The following is a 24701-nucleotide window of genomic DNA, read 5'->3' on the forward strand; positions in this document are numbered from 1 at the left end:
ATGCCCAAAAAAAAAGTGGAATTTACCAAATTGTCAGTCAATTTCACCTTCATCTTTATTTTCCAAGAAAATCCCCTTTTTAAAAGTGCTTTCAATAATGTTTTATTTATTTATTTTTATTATTCTTATAGCTCTAATTTGGAAATTATATTCCAATTAATCAACGAGAATAACCATGATTACTACAAAAAGATTTTCTAACAAAGCCCTTAACTAGCTCAATTGGTTGGCCCATCATGTGTAATGAAATCTAGGAATCATGGCACTACAATGCTTCATGAATTCTTTAGTCCTCAGGGAGGAGACGTGTATATGGGAAATCAAGAGCATTGATCTTGTAGAACATCCCCCAGCAGACTTACTATACCTAAGATGGACTACTAAATCAAATGGTATAGCCTATCTGATTTAGATTTAGATAACTAACGAGGAATGCATGCCCAAACCCACGGGATCAAATAGACAGAAACAGGGTCACTTCTTGTAGAAAGTGTTACTGTTTTTTTTTGTTTCAGGTTGTGTTGGAGACATTTCCAAAGAATCCCGGCCAAAATCTCTATTTGGGATGAGATCCGTACTTTGACACCTGAGATTCAGTATGAATGATTTTCCGAAGATGGGTCTAAAATCAGAAACAGTCCCCACCCCTCAATTAACAAGGGAAAGACGAGAAGAGTTAAAAGGGGGAGAATGGGTTGTGGGATAGTGGGAACATATGGGCATATTTTGTTTGAGTCGGTCCAATTTGGATTCTTCGATTCTCACAATTGGTTGTCGTAATCTTAAACGAACAGGGCCTAATTGGTAATACCATGATCCTCTACCTGATATCATTCGAAAAATAAAGTTGCAGCAACACCATTTGAGAAAAAAAAAACAAAAAAGACTCTTGATGCATGTTACAGAGGTAATACCCATAAATGACAGGAGATCAGGAGAAAATCAAATTATAAGTTCAAACTTCCACAAGAAAATTGTTTACAAACAGCTGGTTGACATCAAACACACTAGTAAGCCTTCCTTTTACTACCAAGTAGCACCATTTTCAACAGACATATCTAAGAAACAAACGGCCAAGTGCATTCAGAAAAGAATGCATCTAATACCACATACCACACTGATTAAACATGCAAAACTCAACAAAATGGGAGAGATTCTAAAACCGGAAAGTATGTTCCTTCATTCTGGGCATTATGCACGCAGACTGTGCATAAAACCATGGAGGTACCCACCGGCCATTATCAAAGAAACAAAAGATACAAGACCTGCTGGAAATAATTTCTTGGACTTCATGAACCTTGAACCCATAACAGTCAGAAGCGCAGCCGAGAGGCCTGAACAGCAACCAAAAAAAAGTTAAAATTCAATATGATCATGTTAATTAGTTAAGTTGCTGCGGCAAGAGAGGTAAAAGTATCTTACCAAAGCCCAGGGCTGATGCAAAAGTTGGCCTTACTGGAAGCTCAGAATACACATACAACAATAACAATGCAGACAACCCACCAGAAGCTAACGACTTCTGGCTGCCACCTTTTATATAGCCCATAACTCCTCCAGCTGTGAAGATATCAAGCAAAACCGTATATAAATTGCAGAAATAGTTGCATAGCCAGGTTTTCCCCCAAGGCCACGCCAAAGAACCAACAAATATTTATTTTTTTAAACGATGAACAAGCATTATTAAGAGAACAGAAAGATAAAAGTTCAAGTGAACAGATGTTAGAAAAATGCTAAAACAACATCAAAGAAATAGAGAGAAGCTCTGGGTGGGTCCTCAAAAGGAAAATGGTCCCTAACAACAAGGTCCCCTCTATAGGTGTGCTGAAAATGATGAGATTGTCCCTTAATATGGTAAAACTTCTCCTTGAAATCTCCATAGATATCACCCCCACCCACCCCCGCCTCCCCCCAACCCCATCTCGACGCCCCCCAAATGACAGCGAGGCCGACACGCAAACCGTCCTACAGAAATCCCCTCAAAAATCAATGTGTTGAGCTCAGCACGGCAGACATGCAAAATACCCTCCCAACGCACCAGAAGCCCCACCTTGTTAGAATTGGAAACACTGATAGGTGCAGAAAAGAACCTTCTCACCAAAGTGTCATGAAAATGGGGAATCCCATGAATCCCATCAGCACGGCAGACATGCAAAATACCCTCCCAACGCACCAGAAGCCCCACCTTGTTAGAATTGGAAACACTGATAGGTGCAGAAAAGAACCTTCTCACCAAAGTGTCATGAAAATGGGGAATCCCATGAATCCCATCGGGCACTGAGTTACCAATGCTCGACCCATCAAAGTTAAGGAGGAGACCAACGACAGGACAGCCAGTCAATATACGCAGAGCTCACATGAATCACATCCCAGGCAGAAATGAGAAAATACTTCGACACACCAATGAACTCCTTTAGCCTCGCTGCCATCTCACCATTGTAGAGAATACATCTTGGCTAATAGTAGATGCCAGTCTCGAGGATCCCTTAAAGATCCTCCTACTCCTATCCTTCCACACTAGCCAGTGTCTCAGCTAGAGCCAAGTCCCAGAGACTCCTGCCTCTCAAGGCCCACGGGGCATAGGCCCAAGGAGCCAACCAACTCATAAATATGCTCTAGGAGAACCCAAAACACCTCAAAGAGAGACAAGATGGACAGAAAAATCTGTCCCATAATGTTGCAGTGTACGAAAATACGGTCCATATCCTCTGCCTGATCCCACAAACTGCACCTGATAATTATAATTTGTTTTTGATTTCTCAGGTGAGCAAGCGTGAGAAGAATCTTACCCACGGAAGTCGTTTAGGAAAGCGCCACGACACAAGGGGCCAGAATCTTCCACACACCTTCCAAGTCGGGATGTGGTCACTAGGCTGCACACCATAAGAGAAAACATCCATCAGAGCCAACCATCCAAATCCTCTGATCTGGGCTGTCCATTGAATGTACGACGACTCCAGTCATCCCAAGAACAAAACAACGATGTCCACCCCCTATCAAAGAAGGCATGCTGGAATCTAACATCTCATAGCACCATGCCATTCTCCCATCAGATTCCCTCACACTTGCGGATCGATCGGACGCAACACGAAAAAAACCTTGGGAAGTCTTCCCCAAGAGTACAAGCACACATGATACATCCACTAGTGAACTTCTGTAGGCATGACGAAGATGGTGTCTCTCCCGGAGATTCAACATGTCAATGAACGAGCTTGAAGGAAAGATTCCGGAGACCTCTCTACATTTGGATCTTGAGCCATTGAATCTCTATGAGAATTGCTTCAATGGAAGGCTTTTCAAAGAACATCACAAAGTCACTATGATGTAGGACCGGGGAAGAGAATTAAAAGAAGAAGAAGAAAGAAGAGAAGAATTTAGAGAGAAGTAGAAGTAGAAGAAAAAGAAATAGATGAAGAGGGAAAGAATAGAAGAATAGAAGGAGATGGGGAGAAGTTCTCAATTCAATTAACCATCCAAAACTTGTTTAAGTTCCATACATGAGGCTTATATATAGGCAATGGAAATAAAATTCCATGGAAAATAAAAGCCCAAAAGCTAAAAACATGGAAATAAAATCCTAGAAACTAAATTACATGGAAAATTAAAAACATGTAAATAAATAGTAATGGGCAAATATGCCACTTATTTGGGCTATTATCTGCATCATTCTCCACCGCTTGAAAATAACTCGCCCTCGAGTTCTAGTCCGCCTGGATCAAATATGTAGACGATCCACTGAAACAGTAGGAGTCGTAATCCGTCAACAACACTCCTGATGTCTAATGCCCGTGACAACCGTGGAAGTGATTAGAAATGCTGGCGAAGCGATATGGAAGAAATCGCCCATGTAGAATCATACGAACACAAACCACTCTGGAGAAGTAAACTAGCTCGGAAGATAGCAACATACTCCTTCTGGATCAGCATGTTAGCTATAGGCAGTACCAATCCATGACCAGCTTCAATAAGGTCATCATCCACCGGTATCTTATCTAGCTCAATGAAATCAACAATAAAGTCATCCGTTGGCTCAGTGATGTCAGGCTAACAATCATCCTGATGATCATCATGTGCACTGAAATCCTCTGTCTCAACCTCCACAATCTAATCGATCGGAACATCTACCAAATAATAAATTCTGTCACTGTGCTCATGTAATGATATGGAATTGGCATCCTCAATGAACTGCTCGTGCTCTCCAAGCTCTGGCAATGCCTCATCAGTAACTGGACTCTCTGGCTCTATACCTTCCATCTCTGATTCTGTATCTGCCATCATGGACTCTGTATCTGACATAAGCAAAGGCTCAACATCTATAATGATCGCATCCACAACGTCAGCTGGATCATCACGCGGCTCCTCAACACTGTTAGCAAATTCCTTCTCCCCTTCTTGAGAACTAATACCATCAACAGGTGGTAGGGGAGAAGAAGTGGCTAAGTGGCTCTGCAAATCTCACTCACGGATGCGACGCTCTAGGCATTTGTTTGCTGCTTCAATTTCGGCTTCTCGTTCACGTCGAGCGGCTTCTTCACGGTGATATTGATAAATTCTCAATAATTGATATGCATAAATTCTCAAAAATTCATAACGAACTTCTTCCCACAGACAGAATGGTGGCTTGCCCAAGTCACTGCGCTCTAGCACGAAGAATCTTCATTTCGACATGGCGACGCTGCATACTGTATCCTTGACTCGACGAATGGTTATTTGATGATCATAACCATAGTATTTATGGTATGCATCAAGTGCCTTGATCCATTCTGGAAACGCATCCTCGAAATCTCCAGAGGGATAGTAGTAGTCATCATAACCATAAAAATATGGAATCCGTAGTGCAGAAAAATATCGATCCTCGTATCTATCAAAATATGGAACAATTGGTGGAGCTATTAGGATTGGTATCGAAAAATGAAATCAATTGTCTGATCTGTCTGTCATGTCGAATGGAACACAATATTTTTCACGGATCTCAAATCAGTTTCCTGAATTGCCCGGATTAGTGGTTGAACAAAAAGGGACGGATGATGAGAGTTACTCGAAGTAGTGCTTGCGCTCGATGTTGACTGCTGAGAGTGGGTTAGATAGACTCTTAAAGTCGTCACGAACAACTCTCGTGTAGACCGTGAGGCCAAATTCTGAGCAAAGATTGACCCGAGGGAAGAGAGAGAAAATGAGAGGGAGAGAGAGAGAGAGAGAGCGAGAGAAGATTTTTTTTTCTTTTTTTCTTTTTCCTTTTTTCCTTTTCCCTTCTCTGGTTACGTATATGTTACGTGATAGATTCAAGCATTAAGATATTGGGAGTGTCCAACGGTAAAATGGGGGTGTAATATTTAAAGGAAGGGGTGTCCCAAGGAGGAAAGGGGGGCTTTTTTTCTTTGTTTCTTTTTTAGCTTTGCCCTCACGTAACTCAGTTACATAACGTAACAGAGAAGAAAGCAAGCGTCCTCTCAGGCTTTATGGGTCACATGAGTGACTTGCCTAATAAAAATGTGGGGGGTAAATAAATACTAATAGGCAAATATGCCACTTATTTGGCCTACTATCTGCATCACACTAAGTTCTACGAGCTTCGAGTTCTCAAGAATTAGCTTGTCAGAGCTTTGTCATAGGATCACAGCCGGAACTCTCCATTGTAGAGGATTGATCTATGAGGGAGTCAGTTTTTCAGCAAATCTATGGAGAAATGGATTTTTGGAGGAGCCCCAATGGAATGCTGGCGGGTCTCAGACGCCTGAAGTACCTCGGAAGGCTTGATATTCACAAGAACGAGAGAGAGAGAGAGAGAGAGAGAGAGAGAGATTAGGAAATTCAGTTGCGAAATCTCATTATCTCACTGATAACGGTATTTCGGAAGAATCCCCATTGAAATTGGGTGCTTGTCGATGCTCAACTACCTCGATCACTTTGGGAATCATCTCACCAGCAAAATCCAAATTACTCATTTTTTTTGTGCAAATAAACATAAACTGCAGAAAACAAATGGGGTCATAAAATTGTGCAATGAAATAATTTACCTCTGTAAACATGTATGCCCACAATTGGTTTACACTAGCAAGAAAAAGAGACCCCAAGGGAATTACGTTTCAAAGCCCACAATTTGGACTCTGAATCTACCAGATAATGGATGAAGCCTTATAAGCACTTTCTCACTGGTAAAAGACAAATTCATCAAAAACCCAACAACTGAACTCAATGAGGAGGCAAAAACAGACACAACTTCACTTTTGACCGGAAAATCATCACTTGAACCGAGTTAGATTAAACCAGTTCTATGATAAACATTTCTTTCCTTTCAATGGAGACAGCTTACATAAAACTCATAAATGTATGTAAGGCAAAATTATAAGAAAAATGAGGAGAGAGAGATAGGGAAAGGAAAAATACCTCCGACCAAGGCAGCATAAATCAAGGTCAATTTCTGAGATAATGACATGGCCATCTTCTTCTTACCACCTTCCTCTCCTCCTCCTTCTCCTTCTTGGCTATTGTTGTTGCCTCCACCTCCACCACCACCACCACCACCGCCAAAATCTCCTCCTCCTCCGGTAATTTGGGTTTCCTCGATCTCCAACTCGATCTCCAGAGGCGACTCTTCGGGCCCTTCTGTGGTAACCCTAACTTTGCCCGAACAAGGAGTGGTCAAGGGGGATCTACTGTTATTAAAGATGCAGAGTTTTGGGAACGATGATGATGCCCTAGCCCAAGAAGAAGAAAACAAAGCCCTCCGAGTCGGAAGCAGGAGTGCAGATTGCGAGACTCTAGTGGGCGAAACAGTAATGCTAATACTTGAAGCCATTTCTTCCGTTTATTTTGCGGGGGCTCTTTTTTCCCTTTATATTTACACTTAGTCGCGTGAACTCTTGAGAATTGTCAGAGACACTTGGTGGATTTTGACTTGAGGACATCTAAGCTCTCTCTCTCTCTCTCTGGTCTACTTACACAAAAGAGTACTCTTCAGAAGTCACTTGTATTGTAAAAACATATTTTAATTATTCAAAAGAGTACTTCCATTTAACTAGGATTTCATTTGAAACCGTATACTCCTTTTTTTTGTTTTTGTTTCTTCTATTTTTCTCTGAGCAGGGGAATACTAGTTCTCTTGAACACTAGGTGCAACCCTTTTTCTTGGTTTAGGCATTCTATCCTCGGGACTTATTTCCATGGTAGCCTTGCATAAGTGTGGAAATTAGTCTTTACATGAAAGCCTCGGCTGGGCTTGCCTACCTCCTATTTTTCTAACTCTCTCTCTCTCTCTCTCTCTCTCTGTTTCTCGCTTTGATTATTTGCATCTCCACCATTTGATCATTCATGATACCAATTTGTCCCAGCACCAAGTAGTGGATATAAACTTAGAATTTACACTGTCCACAGTATGGACATAAAAAATGTTGCATGCCTTTAATGGCAATGGTGCCTAAGAAGGGTTTGGCTGACCTTACTAAGATATCATGGCATAAGTACTTTACCTTTCTAAGAAATACTAAGCACATCCAATTGTTTAAATAAGATTTTGAGAGATGTGCTGTGTTAAGTGTTAAAATCATCATATTTTAGAAAATTTTAGTCTATTAATCATAGAACATATTGTAAAAGGAGATTTTATATGGTGTAAGCCCTTATAGTCCAGTATTTTATAAAAATTACTGTACAGCTTACGCCATAGGATGATCCAAACCGTCCATTTGATGGGCCACAACGTAAATAGGTCGTGCCCTAAAAATCATTTCCATAGGATGATCCACCAACCCTCCGATCTATAGAGGTTTTCATAATGTGCAGTTCCTCTATAAATCAGAGGGCTGGGTTTTGTAGAAGCTGGTATTTGACCCCTCAAATAAGCTATTTCTTATGCTTGATTTCGGAAAGTGATTTTGCATCTCAGTTGAAGTCATTTGGGGGAGCATCAGGCCTATATACATCACTTTGGACCATGATCATATGCATTTTGTCAAAGACCTCCAACTTTAAGTAAATGTACCTCCAATCACACTACACCAAAGGTAGAATGAAGACATTGAGAAACAACTTACAAAGCAGCTTGAGAAGAAAATTGTTCCAGTGTAAAAATACCTTCCAATGAAATTCCTGATTCTTAACTTTCAAAAAAAAAATAAAAAAATACTGACTCTCCAATGACATTGTTATCCAGGCAGAAATCTTCAAGGAGATGATCAGATAAGCAAAACCCACCAAGCCAATTTAAGGATTCAAGAGGATCAGCATGCCCCAAAACATTGAGCTTCTTTCCGGATCACTGTCTTCTGATCCAGCCCATTATTTCAATCTCTGCTGTACATCAAAGTCTACATTGCAGGACCCAGTATTTCAGACACCCGATGCATTCAGACAACCATCATGTTTACATAGAATGCCTGCAAAAGGAACACAGACATTAGCAAGCAGTAGTATCACATATAAAAACCAGAAATTTCTTGAAACCACATATACTCAAAATACATAAAAGGTATTCTTAACTTCAAATGTTTACACATTAGCATTAGCCAAGGCTTCCAACTCGATTAACACTTTTTTTGTTAAGACAACCCACTTTATTAAAAGAAAATAAGAATTACAAAACTATATCAATGGGCAGCATGTGGGCTATGTACAACTCACTCCTAGATACCCAGCATGTGGCTAAATCATTTGCGCTTCACAGACTGGGCACACAGGGTCCCTACCCAATACACAGATCTGTCACCCAGCAACACTCAATTAACGTGGGTTTGTATAATTTTATGCATCCTCTCTGATTTTTTTTCAGGAATTTTCCATCTGGAAGTCCTGGTTATTAGATAAGAAACCCCCTTTGTGTGTGTGTGTGTGTGTGTGTGTGTTTGTGTGTGTGTGTGTGTGTGTGTGTCTGTGTGTGTGTTCATTTACAAATGTTTTGTATTTATGCATGTGCTTTTGTTAGTAATATGATTGAATGATAGAAGTTCAAACCCACCAAATGTAATTTCAACTGTGAAATATATACACACGTTCTGTTTGATTCCCACTAGGTAGAGCTCCAGCTTTCATTCTCTGGCAAGAAGAGGTACCGGAACCTCGAGTCAAAGGGTACAATGACAAAGCTTCGAGCACTGAGGAGCCTCTGTTTTTGCTGAGATGTAGAGTCTCTAACCATGGCTGCCTGTTCAGGAGAAAGAAATCGACAGATCCAGTCTGCCAACAGTGAATCCTCCACTATGCCTTTTGCGAAACAGTGCAATGGCTTTGGCACTAGAAGCTTCCCTTTATTGTTTATGCCAACAGATGCCTGGATATAATCCCTCATTGAGTCATGGAGCTCCTCAATAACCTTGTCTGCTGTAAAGATCCTAACCTGCACCAAAATAAACAATGCTATTTTTTGTAAAACAAATACATACAAAGAAAAATCATGGCAAAATGCTGCCATCTTGTTAGACAACTGTGTTATGCCAATGTCAGTGTTGTTCTTCTTTGTTTATTTGGGGACAAGAATGACACTGATAATTTTGGAACCATATGTTTTATAATTTTACTTTTGTGCTAATTACAGGCCTCAATGAGACATTTAATTAAATTCCAGGCTGACTTGGTCAATTAAACTGAAGAAAGCTATACCTAATCTAGCAGTGACGACTAATTTAACAATGTACTCCCTAAACCTATTTACCTATCTGAGTATAGTAGGCTACTACTGAAGCCAAAATAACCAGAAAGGCAGGGCACACTTAAGTTATCAAAGATGTATGTTTTTTTTTTGGAATGGTATCAATGATATATGTTTGAGAACTACCCGATAGATCTCGATTTTCATAATCAATGGGTTCTAATTTGGCTCAGCTGAGTTTAACCAGCGAAAAATCTGGTAGTGTCGATTCAAAATTGGAGCAATAGTTAAATAACAACTATAACATAAGCTGGGCATCAATTGACTAATGAAAAAGAGTGCTGTGGAGATGCACAATGACTAGTGTCGAATCAAAATTGGAGCAATAGTTAAATAACAACTATAACATGAGCTGGGCATCAATTGACTAATGAACAAGAGTGCTGCGGAAATGCACAATGAGAAATGTTGTACATAATATCAGTTTTTTTTTAAAAAAAAATCACCCAGCAAATAAAACAAGATGTCTATTAAAGCTTGACCAAAGTTTATATTCTTTTTTTTGAAATGGTCCAAAGTTTATATTCTACGCTTGCTCTATTATTGATATTATTACAATTCAGTCCACAAAGAAAAGCAAGTGAAAAAGAACCCTTGCTTACCGCAGGTGAAGAATACATCCCGCAACTAAGAGCAAATGTCAAAAGGGGCTCCGGGCTATCAATGGAATACTTTCTCAGCTCCTCTGAATTTTTGAATTTATGAAGAGCCAGAACCAGTGCCTGACAAGAGGAAGCACTACATTATGTAAAGATTCCGTAGAAGAAAAATGCAAGGACTTGCCATCTATAACTGACTACCATTGAAAACCTCTGAGTTGAACATGAGACAGCATGAGCATGGCTCCATACTGTTCATCTGATGAGCCCCACTGTGGATTAACCACCGCCAAAAATACATCGAGAGGGTGACCTGATAAGCTCCCCATTGAAAGTGGACCACCACTCCTCTTTTCTAACCATCCTTTGCAGGCCACTGACCGCATGATTAGAATCAACCTATCAGTGTGGTGTTTGCATAATGGATAATCATTGCAGAGCCCTCTCTATGAACAGTCTGGACTCTGGATCATGCTATGTAATCTCACAATCCAATCATAGGTTGTACTACACTCCTAATAATCTCAGTAAAGTTGTAAATAGTATCTTCCCCCATAAATATTGTAGGAATAAAACTAAGAGATACGTAACATAGAAGATATCAAAGTTTTTCTAAAGAGCCATGTAATGCCAGACAGCAGTCCAAATAGTAACATCTTAAAAAATTGGAGCAGTTTCCTTGTTACATAGATTTCATACTATTTGTGGGCGATGCACTGGAGGTTTCATCTTCAGAATAATGTATTCAATGTCAACTGCACTGAACGAATGCCCTCCGACAGTATAAGCCACCTGCATGCCAATTATGGTAGCTCATTAAGCATTTCCAAGTATTTAAAAAAAATGAATCTGACACTAATTTTAAATCAAACCTTCTGCATTAATGAAAAAAGTTTGATGTCGCTTCTCGGAATTCCATATGCCAGATAAGCCTGAAAGAAAGTCTCATGCACTATTGAGATCCACTTAAGGCCACTGATTAACAATAACTTAACAGAAATTATGCAATTAACAGTCAAAGAATGGAGCAAGGTTAGCTATGAAGGAATTGACCAATTCAGTTTGTTGTGTGATAAGTCCAAGCGAAACATTGTTAAGAATTTTGTTTGTGTCCTAATAAGGGTAGGAAGGTTTGCAACTTGATTTGGGTGAGGTTTAGGATTCCTAATCCTCCCCTAATCATGCATTTTGCAGGGTTCGAAGTATGCATAATTTTTAAAGGTCTGTAACCTTAACTACAATGATATGATTGAATAAAATTAAGTTTATATTCCCAAGGTTTTCTCACCCTTCTTTAAGGTAGCGTCAATCCTCCCTCTTCGTTCACTCTCTCTCTCTCTCTCTCTCTCTCTCTCTCTCTCTCTCTCTCTCTCTCTCTCACTATTCTTGGAAAAGTAATCTGAGAACCCCGGATTCAAATCAATTTGGTATCGGCGCCACAAGTCTTAGGTTTGAATGGCTTATAGGAATAGCGGATTATGACGGAAAGATCCGAGCCTATGGATCATAATCAATACACAATAAAGATTTGAGACATTCCGGGATTTTATGAAAGAGGGTTCTTGTTTTCCAACTAATTCCTTTGATTCAAGGAAGAGGTTCCAAAGATGCCAGAATTAATATATTATTGATTTCTTTTTCAAAGTTAAATTTTTATTTTTATTTATATACATCTTATTTCTAATCACATATTCTGGGATACTCGTATCCTTTCCCATGGCCTAGACTTTAAAAAAATGTTAAGAGTTGTAAAACCTCTATTATATCTGGTCCCTATGCAAATTTGGATATTATACTCAAAACTTAAATTGCAAAAATACACATATGCGACCCTAAAAACAAGATGCATGATAATTAAGAGTTGTAACACCTCTTGTATATCTGGTCCCTATGCAAATTTGGATATTATACTCAAAACTTAAATTGCAAAAATACAAATATGAGACACTAAAACAAGATGGATGATAATTAATTCAACAAACAAATGTATACATGGAGTATTCAATCTGACTATTGGGATAGCATCATGTGAGATACATTATGATGGCCATATACAAGCATCCAAGTATTAGAGATTAATGTCAGTACCATCTATAACAAAACAGTCTTCATTTTTTGGGCATGCACACTTGGACACCTCTCCATTTGTATTCTTTGTTCACTTGTTCATTACCTAAAATCTCAAGCCCGTTTAGCACGAGGGACAAGCTTGGGTAGACCACAAATAGGCTCCAACTTGGTCTGTTTTAGCCCTTCAATCATTTTGGGGACATCCTTGGGTATTGTGGTGGCTCTACCCCTGTCATAGCTCTATTTTGCATCCTTTTCTCTTTTTTATTAATAGTCTATCTTTACAGAAAATAACAAAAGTACCATATGATCTTTTTGCTATTAATACCTGAAACAACTTTTTTTGAATGGTTATTAATACCTGAAATAACTAAAAACATTATTCAGAATTTTTATATAGCTCTATGTACAATTGGCTATCTCTTCCAAAATAAAAAGAAAGCATGGAACTTACATGCATGATCAAGGCATTATACAAGTTGATCCAAAATGCCAGCCTTTCATTGCAACTCATGCAAGCCGGGTTTATTTTTGCCAACTGCTCCACAAGCAATCTGCATGGATGAAAGGAACAAGAATATAAAAACAAATTACTCGGAAGCACTCCTCAAATCAAGAATTTAATTTCAAATAAAGATGTTATGAAAGAGGTAAAAAACACAAACCAATGGGTTTCAAGCAATGTTAAAATATTTGCAAACTATGAAACCCTAATATGGATATAGACGGAGATACGGCACGGCAATTTTCAAAATATAGGACATGTATATGGATATCCTGTGTCATGAGATGCAGCACAAGACATCAACAAATAAAATATCATACAACTGAACTAGATTTAACTTAGACGATGCAATTAATAATAAATTTAAAATAACATTTTTAAGACACATACTCAAAGTTATGATTGCAAATATAAGACCTAAATCTAAAAAAATGACATAATACTTCATTGGAATAGAGAGGCGTATGTTTGAAACAAGACAATTATTTGACCAACAAAAGTATTCATCAAGTATCCGTTAAGTATTGGATATAGTGTCATGTCGGACATGGTATATTGGGCTTCTAGAAGTACCTTAGTCTCATAGCTTGCAGATCTACTTAGATCGGAACAGAGTCAACTCACTTTTACATGGCACCAAGTACTAAATTACAACCAATGAGTTTTTCATCGTTCATCTGAGTCAAACTCAGCAATCAGGAGACCTATTTCTACTGAAACCAATTTTTTAAGCATTGATGTATTGAATAAACAATTGCCATATATGAATAAGGGCATAAAAGTCGTATCATAGGTCGTTAGTAAGAGGAGTCAACCAAAGCCAAAGACTAAGGGGCCGTTTGGATACGCGGATTTTAGAATCTTGGATTTCCTCAAAATTGTAGATGGGAGATGAGAGAAGGAAGAGACCAGCCATCGTTTTCTGATTTCTCACCTTCTTTCCGAAAGCAAGAGAGGAGATCGTCCCATGTTTCCAGGTTTTAGAAATCTCGGGATGGGGAAGAGATTTCTAAAACCTGGATTTCTTACTTAAAATCCAAGAAACGCTTTCAGGACAGCATGCAACAGCTTGATCATGAACCCTTTTTTACACTGTTTTCAAACTTAAAACTGGATTCTAAAATCCGCGTATTCAAATGGCCCCTAAGTGTTACATCCAAGTAATCCAAGCGGGATTACCAAAAGAACAAAACATCTGATCATAAGGTTCATTAAGGTGCAATGAAGCATCTAACCTGAAGCTTTTAAGAGCCACAGCAGCATACTCGAGCTGTTCCTTTCCAACAGACATCCAAGTCACATCCGCTGCCACACTGTATCTTCCAATATTTGTCCAATTTAACTTCCCCTGAACTCTGTAAGGATCAAATGTATTTTTTGCTCCTATGACTTCACAAATGTGCTGCTCAATTAAGGGACTATGGGAAAATGAGGGCATTATGGATGAATCCGAGAAAGATGCCAAGGAAGAAGAGGACAGGTGTCCATGTGGGGAAACTGGAGAAGGGATACAATCTGAAGAAGAGAGCTTGGAAGAATCTGCTAAACAGAGAAAAATATTTCTCATGCACCGCACCATTTCTTCTGAAAGCTGATTAGGGTGGTGCCAAAGGTCATTCACAAGAAAACCCTTATTCGACGACTCCAACTCAACAGACTGCACAGGAAAATCATCCATCATTGTTTCCGGTTTGCCTCCATCGCATGGTCCCAAGTTCTGTGTCAAAAGTTAATGGCCAGATCACAGTTTGAAACTATATATTCTAAACTTCACCGTTTGAAGATTTAACATATTACTCTAAAAACCCAAGAGAGCACTAAAACTCAAAAACTCAGACTATTCATAAGCTATTTAAACTCGAAAAAAAGTAGATCAAGTACTAGAAGTTTCAAATCAAAGTCAGACTCTCATCAAGTCTGAACAAAGTTGGTAGTTTAAAACCTTTCTAAACTTCATGGAGCTTAATTTAAAAAAGGCAACTGTTTGTCCTGAAAAGATGTCGTTCAGCATGTCAAAGAACTGAATTCTTGATGCTCTAAAAAGTTAAAAATAAAATTAAAAAGAGTGATTACAGACCTTTTCTGCTGAGAATGTATTAAATTGTCTGCTAATCGCGACTGTTTGTAAATGACCACATCCAATAGATAAATCTGGCTGCAAAGGATCAACCATAAGAGAATTGCCACAATTTGAAGCTCTCATATGAGATATGCATTGGAAAAAACACCAAAAGTGCATCAAATACATCCAAGAAATTCAATTGTATATCCAAAGAGAAAGAAAATTAAAGAATACCAGCTCTCTTGAATAAGAGGGAGAGTAAGGTAGTGGTGATGCTGATCCTGATGGTGATGGTGACACTGAATGTCTTAAACGGTACTCAGCAAGGCGACGCTCATTCCTCTCCTGACTAAGCTGAAAATGCAAGGCAAACAATTCTTCTTCAAGCTTTAGAACTGCGATCTCCAGCACAGCTATGTTAGCCAAGAGCTCTTGGGCCTGCACAAATCATGAAGACAAATGTACTTAGAGAATAACTACATAAAGGCAAGAAAACACAAGCTACAACTTAAAAACCAAGAAAAAAAAAGACACAAGTAGAAAGGTAGAATGCCTTGTTTGGAAGCTGACAAGAAGAATTGGATAAAGGTGAGGTAGTATGCGCAACAGCTCTTGCCAAAGCAACATGCAAGTCAATCTCTTCTTGTAGCTGTATTTGTAATTTTTGAACCTGTAAATTGGAATCAAATTAATAGAGTTTTCCTCAAGAACACATAATTTGTAACCAGAAAACATTAAACAATATAAGAGCTAGGAGGATTGCGAACATTTTATTTGTCATTGTGTTGTTGGTTTACTCCTGCATTGACTATCTGTAGAAAATTAACCTCCTATCTGAATCAAGAGTTAGGATCCACTTTCTTGTAATCTTAGCGTCAGCTAACAGGTAATATAGTGTGCATTTGAGAGCTCTAAATAATTCAAGTCTCCAATCTCTAAGGTAATATAAAGCACTGAACGACTTGTCAATTTCAATGTTTCCAATTGATTCTGCTTTTTTTCCCCCCTGAATTCTTTGACAGAACTTGGTGTTGTCCTTTATACTTAATCCTTCATTCATGTCAATAAATCAAATAAAATAGATGCATTCTCAAACTTCAAAGGCCCTGTTTGTTTTAGATTATGACTACTGATTGTGGAGTCCCCAACCGACTATTGGACCGAGAATGGCACTAAATTTGAGTCCAATAATCAGTTGGGGACTCCACAATCGGTTGTCATAATCTAAAACAAACAGGCCCTAACTGTATTTTGAATTAAAGTATGACCATTGTAGGAAAGGAAAACCTAATGGGTTCCTCACATGACACTTTGAAAACATATCACTATAGTAATGTATCTTACTTGAGTAATCAACAAGAACCATGTTTGGGTCAACGAGCTCAACTCACAAACTTAGATACTGTCTACCACATACAACAACAACGATCAATTTTCAAAGACCACGTGGAGAAATGAAGCTTATTGCACAACATTGAATAAAAAAAAATCCATCACTCTATTTATCAATACAATATGTCATTCCTTACACGCGCACACACACACACACACACACACACACACACACACACACACACACACACACACACACACACATGCCATTCCATCTATCACTCTAAAGAAATGACATTCATGCTACCTAAGCGCAACAGTTCAGTTGTCCTTTGTTACAAGAAACAGGGACTGACGATGCACTTACATCCTTTTCAAGCTGGGATCTATAAAGACACATTTTCCCATCCCTCTCGCTTCCTTTTGCACCATGCCCAGTCTTAATGTCCTGAAGAACCAAGACATGTCAGGATACATAGATAAGAAAACCAAGGAAATTTCAAGTTCAGTCCATGGTATGCATTTTAGTCCTAATTCTATGTCATACTTATCAATTTCTAAGAATCTAGCTGTGAAAGGCACTATAGGTCGGCCTTCCATAAAAAGTAGGACTCATAAGCAAGAAACTAAACAACAACGAATAGAAGAGAGAAAGCCAAGCTAATCTAAATCTGAATTGCTTCCATGAATATGTCAATTTCAATGTTTCCAACAAAATAGAAAATTGGAAATTAAGAAGAAAAAAAAACAGAATCAATTTCAAAGTCTCATAATTTATTTTGTAATGTTGTGCTGATTTTTCTTTCTTTTACCAATCAGAAGACAAAAGAGTAGAAAAACAAGACATGGTTCCTGAATGGATTGATACCCAATTGTTATATTTTCATCACCAATTGAAATGATTGCAATTTGTGTTCATATAATTACAATGTTGGGTCCAAATTTATCGACTATGAAAAGTGACATAAAAACAGAATTAACAAATCAAGACCTTCTTTGTGTTTCCAAACAATTTTCAATCATTTAGGATCATAATAACACAAAAAAAGAAGAAGAAGGGAAAGCAAACAAGAGGAGAATAAATATTGAATAAATCGATACTTTCCTCCAACACATACGAATTAGCCGAAGACGAAGATGACTGATTGGAGATTCTCCTACCCTTTTGCAGATATCTGTGAATGAAGCTGCCTCTGTCATAATTTACAGTGAAGAAAATCAATAGAAATTTTCCAAAAAAAGGTTAAAAACAAAGACAAATGCAAAATGGAAAAGAAAAAGAAAATAAAAATGGCCTCTTACAGATTCATGGGCGTAACTACACTCTGAGAAGTGTAAATGTCATGTTCGAGAGTTTCGGATTTGAGGCAAAGCATCTTAACATATAACGTAGAATAATATGAGAGAAAATGGAAGAAATAAAAGGGCAGGTACCAAAAATCCTTCTCTTCTTCTAAATGCCGAGAGAAAGCTAAAAAAACCCCAGACGGACCCCCTTTTTACCTAATTTCTTTTTTACTCGTCCCTGGGAAGAAAAACACGAACTGAAAAACACACCGACAGTCAGAAAACTAAAAATAAAGATCCGAGAGAGAGAGAGAGTGAAAAAGAGTTTGGAGATTCGTAGTAGCGCTTTATTCCCGCTTTTTGTAAAGCAGGGATGGGAATACAAAGAGAGAGGGAGATCCCACTAACTAAATGACGACAATACCCCTCTATCGCTTCTTTAATTACATGCTTTTGGTACTTGCCCTTCCAAAGAAATCAGTCTTTCTTTCACTCTTCTGTGAAGGGGTGAGATTAAAAAACACAAATTGATCTCAGCCCTTCAAAGAAATGTGAAAAGCTTATTTCTTTTTTAAGGCACTCAGTTGCGAGGGAGGTGAACCAGCCTCTCAAGAAATTATGTCGTTTCAAGTGTTATAGCATTTCTCAATTGGGATTTGCTAAGCTCCATTGCAAATGGCTTTTCGCGGTTGGTCTGTTGCACGTCAGACTAGCTACCTCGAGAATGAAGACAAAAGCTATTGTCTTCATTAACGAGGTGGTTGGTCTGATGTGCGACAGACCAGCTGCTATAAACGTTTGCCATAATCTTCAAAAAATTTCTTATAGGTTAACTATTAGAGAGTAAATATATAAAGTTTTCTTTTTATAAAATACTAGCAAAAAATGGTATGGTGCACGAGAAAGAGATGGTGGGCCATGCCATTTTTAAAGAAAGAGACTAATATGTGAGAGAGAGAGAGAGAAAAAATGAGGGATAATTAAGATAGATTCACCTAACTAGGAATTGCCGAAAGCATTTTATTGTTTTATTAGTAGGAATCCATATTAAATAAAAAGGGATTTGCTAGGGACCATAGCGGAAGGCATTTCGCGGAGAGGTTGTTGGATGAGAAAGCAACTCATCTCTTGTCTCATTCATTTAATTCATCTGAGGTGCCTTCTGCGATGGTCCCTAGCAAATCCCAAATAAAAAAAGGTGTATTTCTCACATTCCCACTACTGTAATGAATAATGATACTACTCTCTCAGTCTCACCAATCATAACTACCAACATCATAACATATTTATTTGGAAAAATAGTCACAACTACCACAATCACAGCGTATTCACACGGAAAATAATACCAACACGCTTGAGATGGATGGAACAACGCTACAAAGCTAAGTAATAAAGAAGGAGAAGAAATACGTAAGAAAAGCAGAGAGGAGAGCACAAAGCTTCAATTACAGTTTCATTTTCCTGCTATGGTAAACAATAAACATGAAGTAAAGAGGGAGCAGGTGAATGAATGAATGTATGAATGGTACTAGCTGCATGGCCCTCATTCATTAATTTGAGGTCCACTTCCTTTGTCTTTTTTCATCTCATATTTATTACAGATATATCCAACATCCAAACTGATGAGCCAACAAGTCCCCTGTCATGTCGGAGTAAAACACCTCTTACCCATTATTGTACTGAAAAACAGAAAAATACAAAGAGCGTCTACATATGGACATGTCCCGAAAACCCCATATGTCCAACTGTGGAAGCATTTATACCACCTTGCACCAAAAGCCTCTCCTCTGTTGATGATGATGAACCTGGGCACATGAAATGTTAGGGTCCTCTGCTCCAAAGATGGGAAGGAGTTGCACCTTGTCAAAGTATAAAAGATTAAACAACGCTTTCTTTAACATGGTATAAGAGCCAAAGGTCCTTAATTCAAAAATCCTCATGCAATGGCCAAACCCAAAAGAGGGGCCAACATGTGTCACATGTAGGCCAACCCTAAAAGGAAGGACCACACGTGAGAGGGAGTGTTAAAGTAAAAAAGATTAAATAACGCCTTCTCTAACAGCTTAAGCTTTTGGAGTTACTGGTTGTTTCACAGATCTAATTTAACGACTGCTTAGACACCTGTTCTCTCACTGGCATCTACTCTCTTGGCCGAACTCTTTCCTGGAACAACAGGTTCAAAACTGGAGATATAAAGCTCTGCAGACTTTGACAGGGTATTAGTTAACAGAGATTGGCTTGGCTCTGCAAATTCCCCAATTCTTTTGTTGTCTACAAAAATCTCGATGTTTCTGATCATTCTCCAATCGCTGTCTATCTCAAGCCCAACAACATCCAGAAAGGTTAACCATTTCGATTTAATGTGGCCTCAGGATACTTCCATCTATGAAATTGTTGATAGAGATGTGAGGCAACACAATGTTTCAGGTGACCCAGAAATTAAAAGAGGTTAAAAGGGCAACTAACAAATTTTACACCCATTTTTAAGTGGATCCAATGGATGTAAATTTTGTTTTACGCCCATTTTACATAAAGGAAACTGAGCCCAAAGGAAAAGAAAATAAAAATGGGTGTGAATTTTGTTTTACGCCCATTTTACGTCGAAAGAAATGGAGCCCCAAAAGAAAATAAAATGGTGACAACAGGTAGCTTAACCCCTTTTGCTTTATTTTTATTTTTTTTAAGGAAAGATAATTGCTCGACTAAATAAGGTAAAGGGATAGCTGATGCCTCTGGCACTATGTACCCTCGGTTTTAATTTCTATATTTTTGGTTTTTAATTCATTCTGGTAGTGGTCCGCCTAACCCCAGTTTGCCCATAAAAAGAAAAAGGGAAAGGGAAAGGGAAAGGGAAAGGGATAGCCCATCTAATGCCATTTTTGTAACAGATGAAATGGCCAAGGGCCTAGGATCATCCGATCAAGGTCTTCTTGACGGCATCTGATGGGACTTGTGATTAACTACCCAGATCAATGGATCCGATCTCCTGTATGTGACACAAGCGAGACCCAAGCAAGTATGTTAGGACGGAGTCTAACAAGTATCAAGGTGTGTTACAATTGCTTCAGTTAAGACAAGTTTCGCCCCCACCAATTAAAGAGCAGCTCTGCTTCGGGTTTTCACAGAATTGCCTCCACAGCCACAATTGATTGATGTCTATCAGCGAATGTACCGGTGACAATAGACCTAAATTACCCTTGAATTCTTTAGAAAATAAAAACTAGAATGAAATAGAAAAAGAATAAATTAAAAAGATTATCATTATTTTATAGGCTTTACTGTTGGGTATTCACCCTGACCATGCACGATTAATGAGGACTGTTAAGATCGTGTTGATCGCAACTCTATGATCTAGATCGACTCCATATCGCTACCACTGGCTAGAGTAAAACTCTGGTCCCTCCTGTAATGGTCATTATATAGTTGGATCGTGATTTAGTCATTATTTGACTGTTGGATCGCGACCGATCATAAACATTTGGTTCAGATTGATGCCGATTGTTGGTACACGTCTTGTCGCAATGCTATGATCAAGTTCACACCCATATATGATGGATCTCATCTGACCACTATACTAATAGTATGATCACACTAACTAATTAGGATCAACACTGATCATGATCAATGGTCTAGATCCACTAAGAAAAATTTAAGGTGTCTAATCTGGCCTCGTGACATGAATCCAAAGTAAACCAAAAAGTGCCACTATGTGTCTCTATCACCCATTGCGCCTACTACAGAACACCTTTAACATGTTTGAGTATCGAAACTTGTGGCTCCTACCTTCTCACTATGCTAATACAATAAAAAGAAAGGGGCTGTATTTCCTTAACCCACAATGACGATATGAACTAAAGAAGAAAAAATCATTGATAATCATGAACCACAAAGTAAGAGATATTTTTTATCCTAGTTGTTCTTTGCATATATCATGTAGTAAATTGTATTATTCTTGCCAATGTTCTAGAGCTGATTATATGAATTAAATATACAAGAAAGATATCAGTTTCCCCAATGAGGTGGTGTTTAAGTTCCTCATAATACATGTGTGCATTACTCTCACCATAGAACATGGTACCAGATCTATTTTACAGAGCAGGTGATTCTGGTGACATATGGGATTTGAGATTTAAAGGATTAATGCTTTGATGGAGATATGATTTCAGTGAGATGGGATTTGGTCCTAAATTAAACTATATTTAGCCAACCAAAGAACATTAGGACAAGATCCATATGATTCTCATGTCGTGACTAAAAAAATCATATATGCGTATCATGATTAGCTGCCAAAGAAAATCCAAGTTGAAAGAGTACGTTGATCTGATTTTGATGACATGGCATTTGACACTAAATCTTCCCATGTAAATCCGGTACTTGAGGTGTTCGACATGAGAATCCAATTGGAACTATAATATATGCATATGTATGGCAGTGAGATATGAAAGCCCTCCTCCCCAAATGTTCTCATGGCAACCCCCACCTCCCACTTCTTTTCTTCTTCAATTTAAAGCCAACCAGAGATCAACTTGGTGACCAAAATAATAACTTGTTGCATCTAAACCCATATAGGAAATTATTTTTGATAAAAAGGAATGTTTTTTGTTCCTTATAAACAATCACAACTCACCATTGAACATATGATTGTAAAGAGAGTGGTCCTACCATATAGGGGCTGAGATGCAAAAATCGCATAATTAGTGACACATAAGTAATGAAATTACACCTCTGTATCATAACATGAAAGTACATTCCACTCCCATGTCAAAAATACAAAAAGGAAAAAGCATATAGGGCCCTTGTAGTCTTGTACAATAGGTAGTTCCCCTACAACCAGTAGCAAATAAGCACAGACGAATGGTTATTTATACCCGATCCGGTAAAAAGCCAAGAACATATCCACTAGCTTCCTCCCTCCATGCTAATAAACCCAACTGATTATGCCGCCTCCCAATCAGTTGGGTCAAAAAAAGAGAGAGAAAGAAGGACAATACCAAAGGCTATGGAACTTAACCGTGGCCAACTCGGGTGCACTAGCTAAGTTCATGAAAAAGAAACAGTACCAAAAGCAACAAAAAAAAAAAAAAAACCAATATAGGTTAGAAAAGATGGAAAAGCTTCTTCCATATATGGTATCTTGACCCTAGTCATCTCCATGGATATACCAGCAGAGAAGCATGGTGGCGCAACGCTTAAGGATATAAATCCTAGCCCGTTGCTCCTTCACTAGTGATGCACACCTCCTGGAGAAGCCATGCCTGCCCTTCTTTGGCCTGGCACTGGCACACTTAGCATGACTCTCGGCCATGGTAAACCAAATCTCACATCCTTAAGGGCTACACCCTATGTGATATATATGTGTGTATAGTTAGAAGAGAGAGAGAGAGAGAGAGAGAGAGAGAGAGAGAGAGAGAGAGAGGGTTAGTTGACTAGGTTTAGAGAGGGGGAGTGAACATGGTCAGGTTCGAAAACTGAGACCCGAAGGGAGTGCATGGAAAAGTGCAACAAATCAGTATTATTTTCAAGTACGAACGTGGTTGTGGAGTTTTATGTAGTCAAGAGATATTTTAAAGTAGTGCAAGAAGATTAAAAAAGTTGTCAAGGAGCATTAGAGAAGGAAATGTGCTTAGGTAAAAGAGGGCATTGGAATATGTATTTAGACATGGTGCCGGGTAGATTATCAAAGTTGGGAGGCAAGGTTATCAGCTTGGCTCGCAGCCCCACAGGCTAAAACTCAAACTTTCACTTGAGGCTCTGCTCCTTTCTTAACTGGGAATTGCTAGCGTCTATCGCAAAAGGCATTTCGCGGCTGGTCTGTTGCATGTCAGACCAGCCACCTCGTGAATGGAGACAATGGAGACAATAGCTACTGTCTTTTGCGATGGACCCTAGCAAATCCCTTTTAACTTTGGCACATGTATACTTGTTGAGTTGAGCCTTACTAAGCCAGTCCAGTATAAGCTGATGAAGTTTGCTTTTCTAATGCACGCAGCCCCCTTGGAAGAACAATAAAATATTCAAGAATAGAGCCATAACTTTTATAGTATAATATATAAGCATATTATTAAATATAATCTCTAGGGCTTGGTATAATATGATACGATGTCTGCAATCTTATACGATTTAGTATAAAATATGATTGGGTCATTTCATTTTTATCTTTGTATATGAATAAGAACGAAGTGATTTTGGTTCAAGTGTGGTTGGGAGCCTGCCAGAGAGGCAAAGAGATCTTCCTTGTTCTACTCTGGCCACAGCGGGGTGAGATTGAGAATCGACCTCCACATATCTCATCACAGTATCCCAGATGCCATGTTCTGAAATATTGGTCAAACACAGACAAACTTGATCACCTTGGATACGGATGTTGATATGAGATTCGTACAGTTATTGATTTGAGCTCCCAACTCTTTACATTATATTCAGACCCAGCACTTAATGCCTGAAACCCAATCTTAATCTGGAGTCTTAGATACTATGAAAAATATACAAATTGAATTGAAGCAAAATGGATGTGATAACTATACAAGCATGGTTTAAAATTTCGGTTTCGGTAACCGTTTCGGACCCCACCAAAAACCAAAATTTGGTAATTTGGTTTCGAAATTCCGGACCGAAATTCTGAAATTTCAGACCGAAATTTTGTAACACTTTTTTTTTAATTGAAAAAGGCATATAATCGACTGAAATTTGGTAAATGGCGAAATAATGAATTTTGGCATATTTCGGTTTGATTTCGGTCGAAATTTAAAACCAAGTATACAAGAAGACAGGACAAGGCGATATTATTTTTTATTTTATTTTGGATTTCTAATTCTAAGTATTTATTACTAACCGCCCCACTTTTCTTTGTTCTATGCGCAGGTGTCAAGATAGATCCCGTGCTTTTTTTCAGCACGAGATCCCGTTTTGCTAGGAGCCCTCTGTATACAAAAGGGAGTGCATAGGCAATTTAACCAAGGCAAATTTGCAGCCCCTCTTTCTCAAGAAAGAAACGCCACCTGATATGAATTAAATGAATAGGACAAATTCAACCATGAGGTGCCTCTTCCTATACATACATAAACAAGAGTTGCAAGGAAGTCCATGATTCTAATGGCCCATGGATGCTCAAAAAAGTTTTGGACTTTTATTTGTCTTGCAAAACTTAACGCATTTGTTAGGAATAATTTGCCCTATTATCACAGCATCACACATGCCATAGTTCAT

At 38.5% G+C, this 24701-nt stretch overlaps 2 protein-coding genes across 3 annotated transcripts; both read right to left on the reverse strand.

The window, feature by feature from the left end:
- Window positions 1-921: 921 nt before the first annotated feature.
- Window positions 922-6830, reverse strand: LOC143881576 (uncharacterized). The gene is made up of 3 exons (XM_077384722.1): window positions 6385-6830; window positions 1423-1557; window positions 922-1334 (listed from the first exon to the last, which is right to left on the reverse strand). Exons 1-3 carry the CDS (start codon window positions 6794-6796, stop codon window positions 1192-1194), a joined length of 690 nt encoding a protein of 229 aa, XP_077240837.1. The 5' UTR covers window positions 6797-6830; the 3' UTR covers window positions 922-1191.
- A 1092-nt stretch (window positions 6831-7922) lies between these two features.
- LOC143881577 (uncharacterized) lies at window positions 7923-17848 on the reverse strand. Of its 2 annotated transcripts, XM_077384725.1 has the most exons (14): window positions 17712-17848; window positions 17511-17584; window positions 17312-17401; window positions 16576-16654; window positions 15430-15546; window positions 15111-15314; window positions 14892-14969; window positions 14050-14531; window positions 12764-12863; window positions 11112-11171; window positions 10939-11031; window positions 10243-10362; window positions 8951-9328; window positions 7923-8372 (listed from the first exon to the last, which is right to left on the reverse strand). In XM_077384725.1, exons 2-13 carry the CDS (start codon window positions 17582-17584, stop codon window positions 9002-9004), a joined length of 1824 nt encoding a protein of 607 aa, XP_077240840.1. In that variant the 5' UTR covers window positions 17712-17848; the 3' UTR covers window positions 7923-8372; window positions 8951-9001. The 2 variants fall into 2 exon arrangements, with proteins under 2 accessions (XP_077240840.1, XP_077240838.1); XM_077384723.1 differs by having other exon boundaries at window positions 17511-17848.
- Window positions 17849-24701: the final 6853 nt, after the last annotated feature.

Source organism: Tasmannia lanceolata, unplaced genomic scaffold (assembly GCF_043159265.1).
Source record: "Tasmannia lanceolata isolate RefF3 unplaced genomic scaffold, GAP_Taslan_0.1 ptg000007l, whole genome shotgun sequence".
In the NCBI taxonomy this organism is placed as follows: Eukaryota; Viridiplantae; Streptophyta; class Magnoliopsida; order Canellales; family Winteraceae; genus Tasmannia; species Tasmannia lanceolata.

Bases quoted from the DNA above. Each gene is read 5' to 3' on its own strand.
- LOC143881576 (XM_077384722.1), bottom strand. From the start codon at position 6,796: ATGGCTTCAAGTATTAGCATTACTGTTTCGCCCACTAGAGTCTCGCAA. The intron at 1,558-6,384 runs GTATTTTTCCTT...ATATCTTCACAG, and splicing joins TTATGCTGCCTTGGTCGGAG to CTGGAGGAGTTATGGGCTAT. The intron at 1,335-1,422 runs GTAAGATACTTT...GTTGCTGTTCAG, and splicing joins TGCATCAGCCCTGGGCTTTG to GCCTCTCGGCTGCGCTTCTG.
- LOC143881577 (XM_077384725.1), bottom strand. From the start codon at position 17,584: ATGCTTTGCCTCAAATCCGAAACTCTCGAACATGACATTTACACTTCT. The intron at 11,172-12,763 runs GTAAGTTCCATG...ACTTTCTTTCAG, and splicing joins ATAATGCCTTGATCATGCAT to GCTTATCTGGCATATGGAAT. The intron at 11,032-11,111 runs GTTTGATTTAAA...ATTGGCATGCAG, and splicing joins TTTTTTCATTAATGCAGAAG to GTGGCTTATACTGTCGGAGG.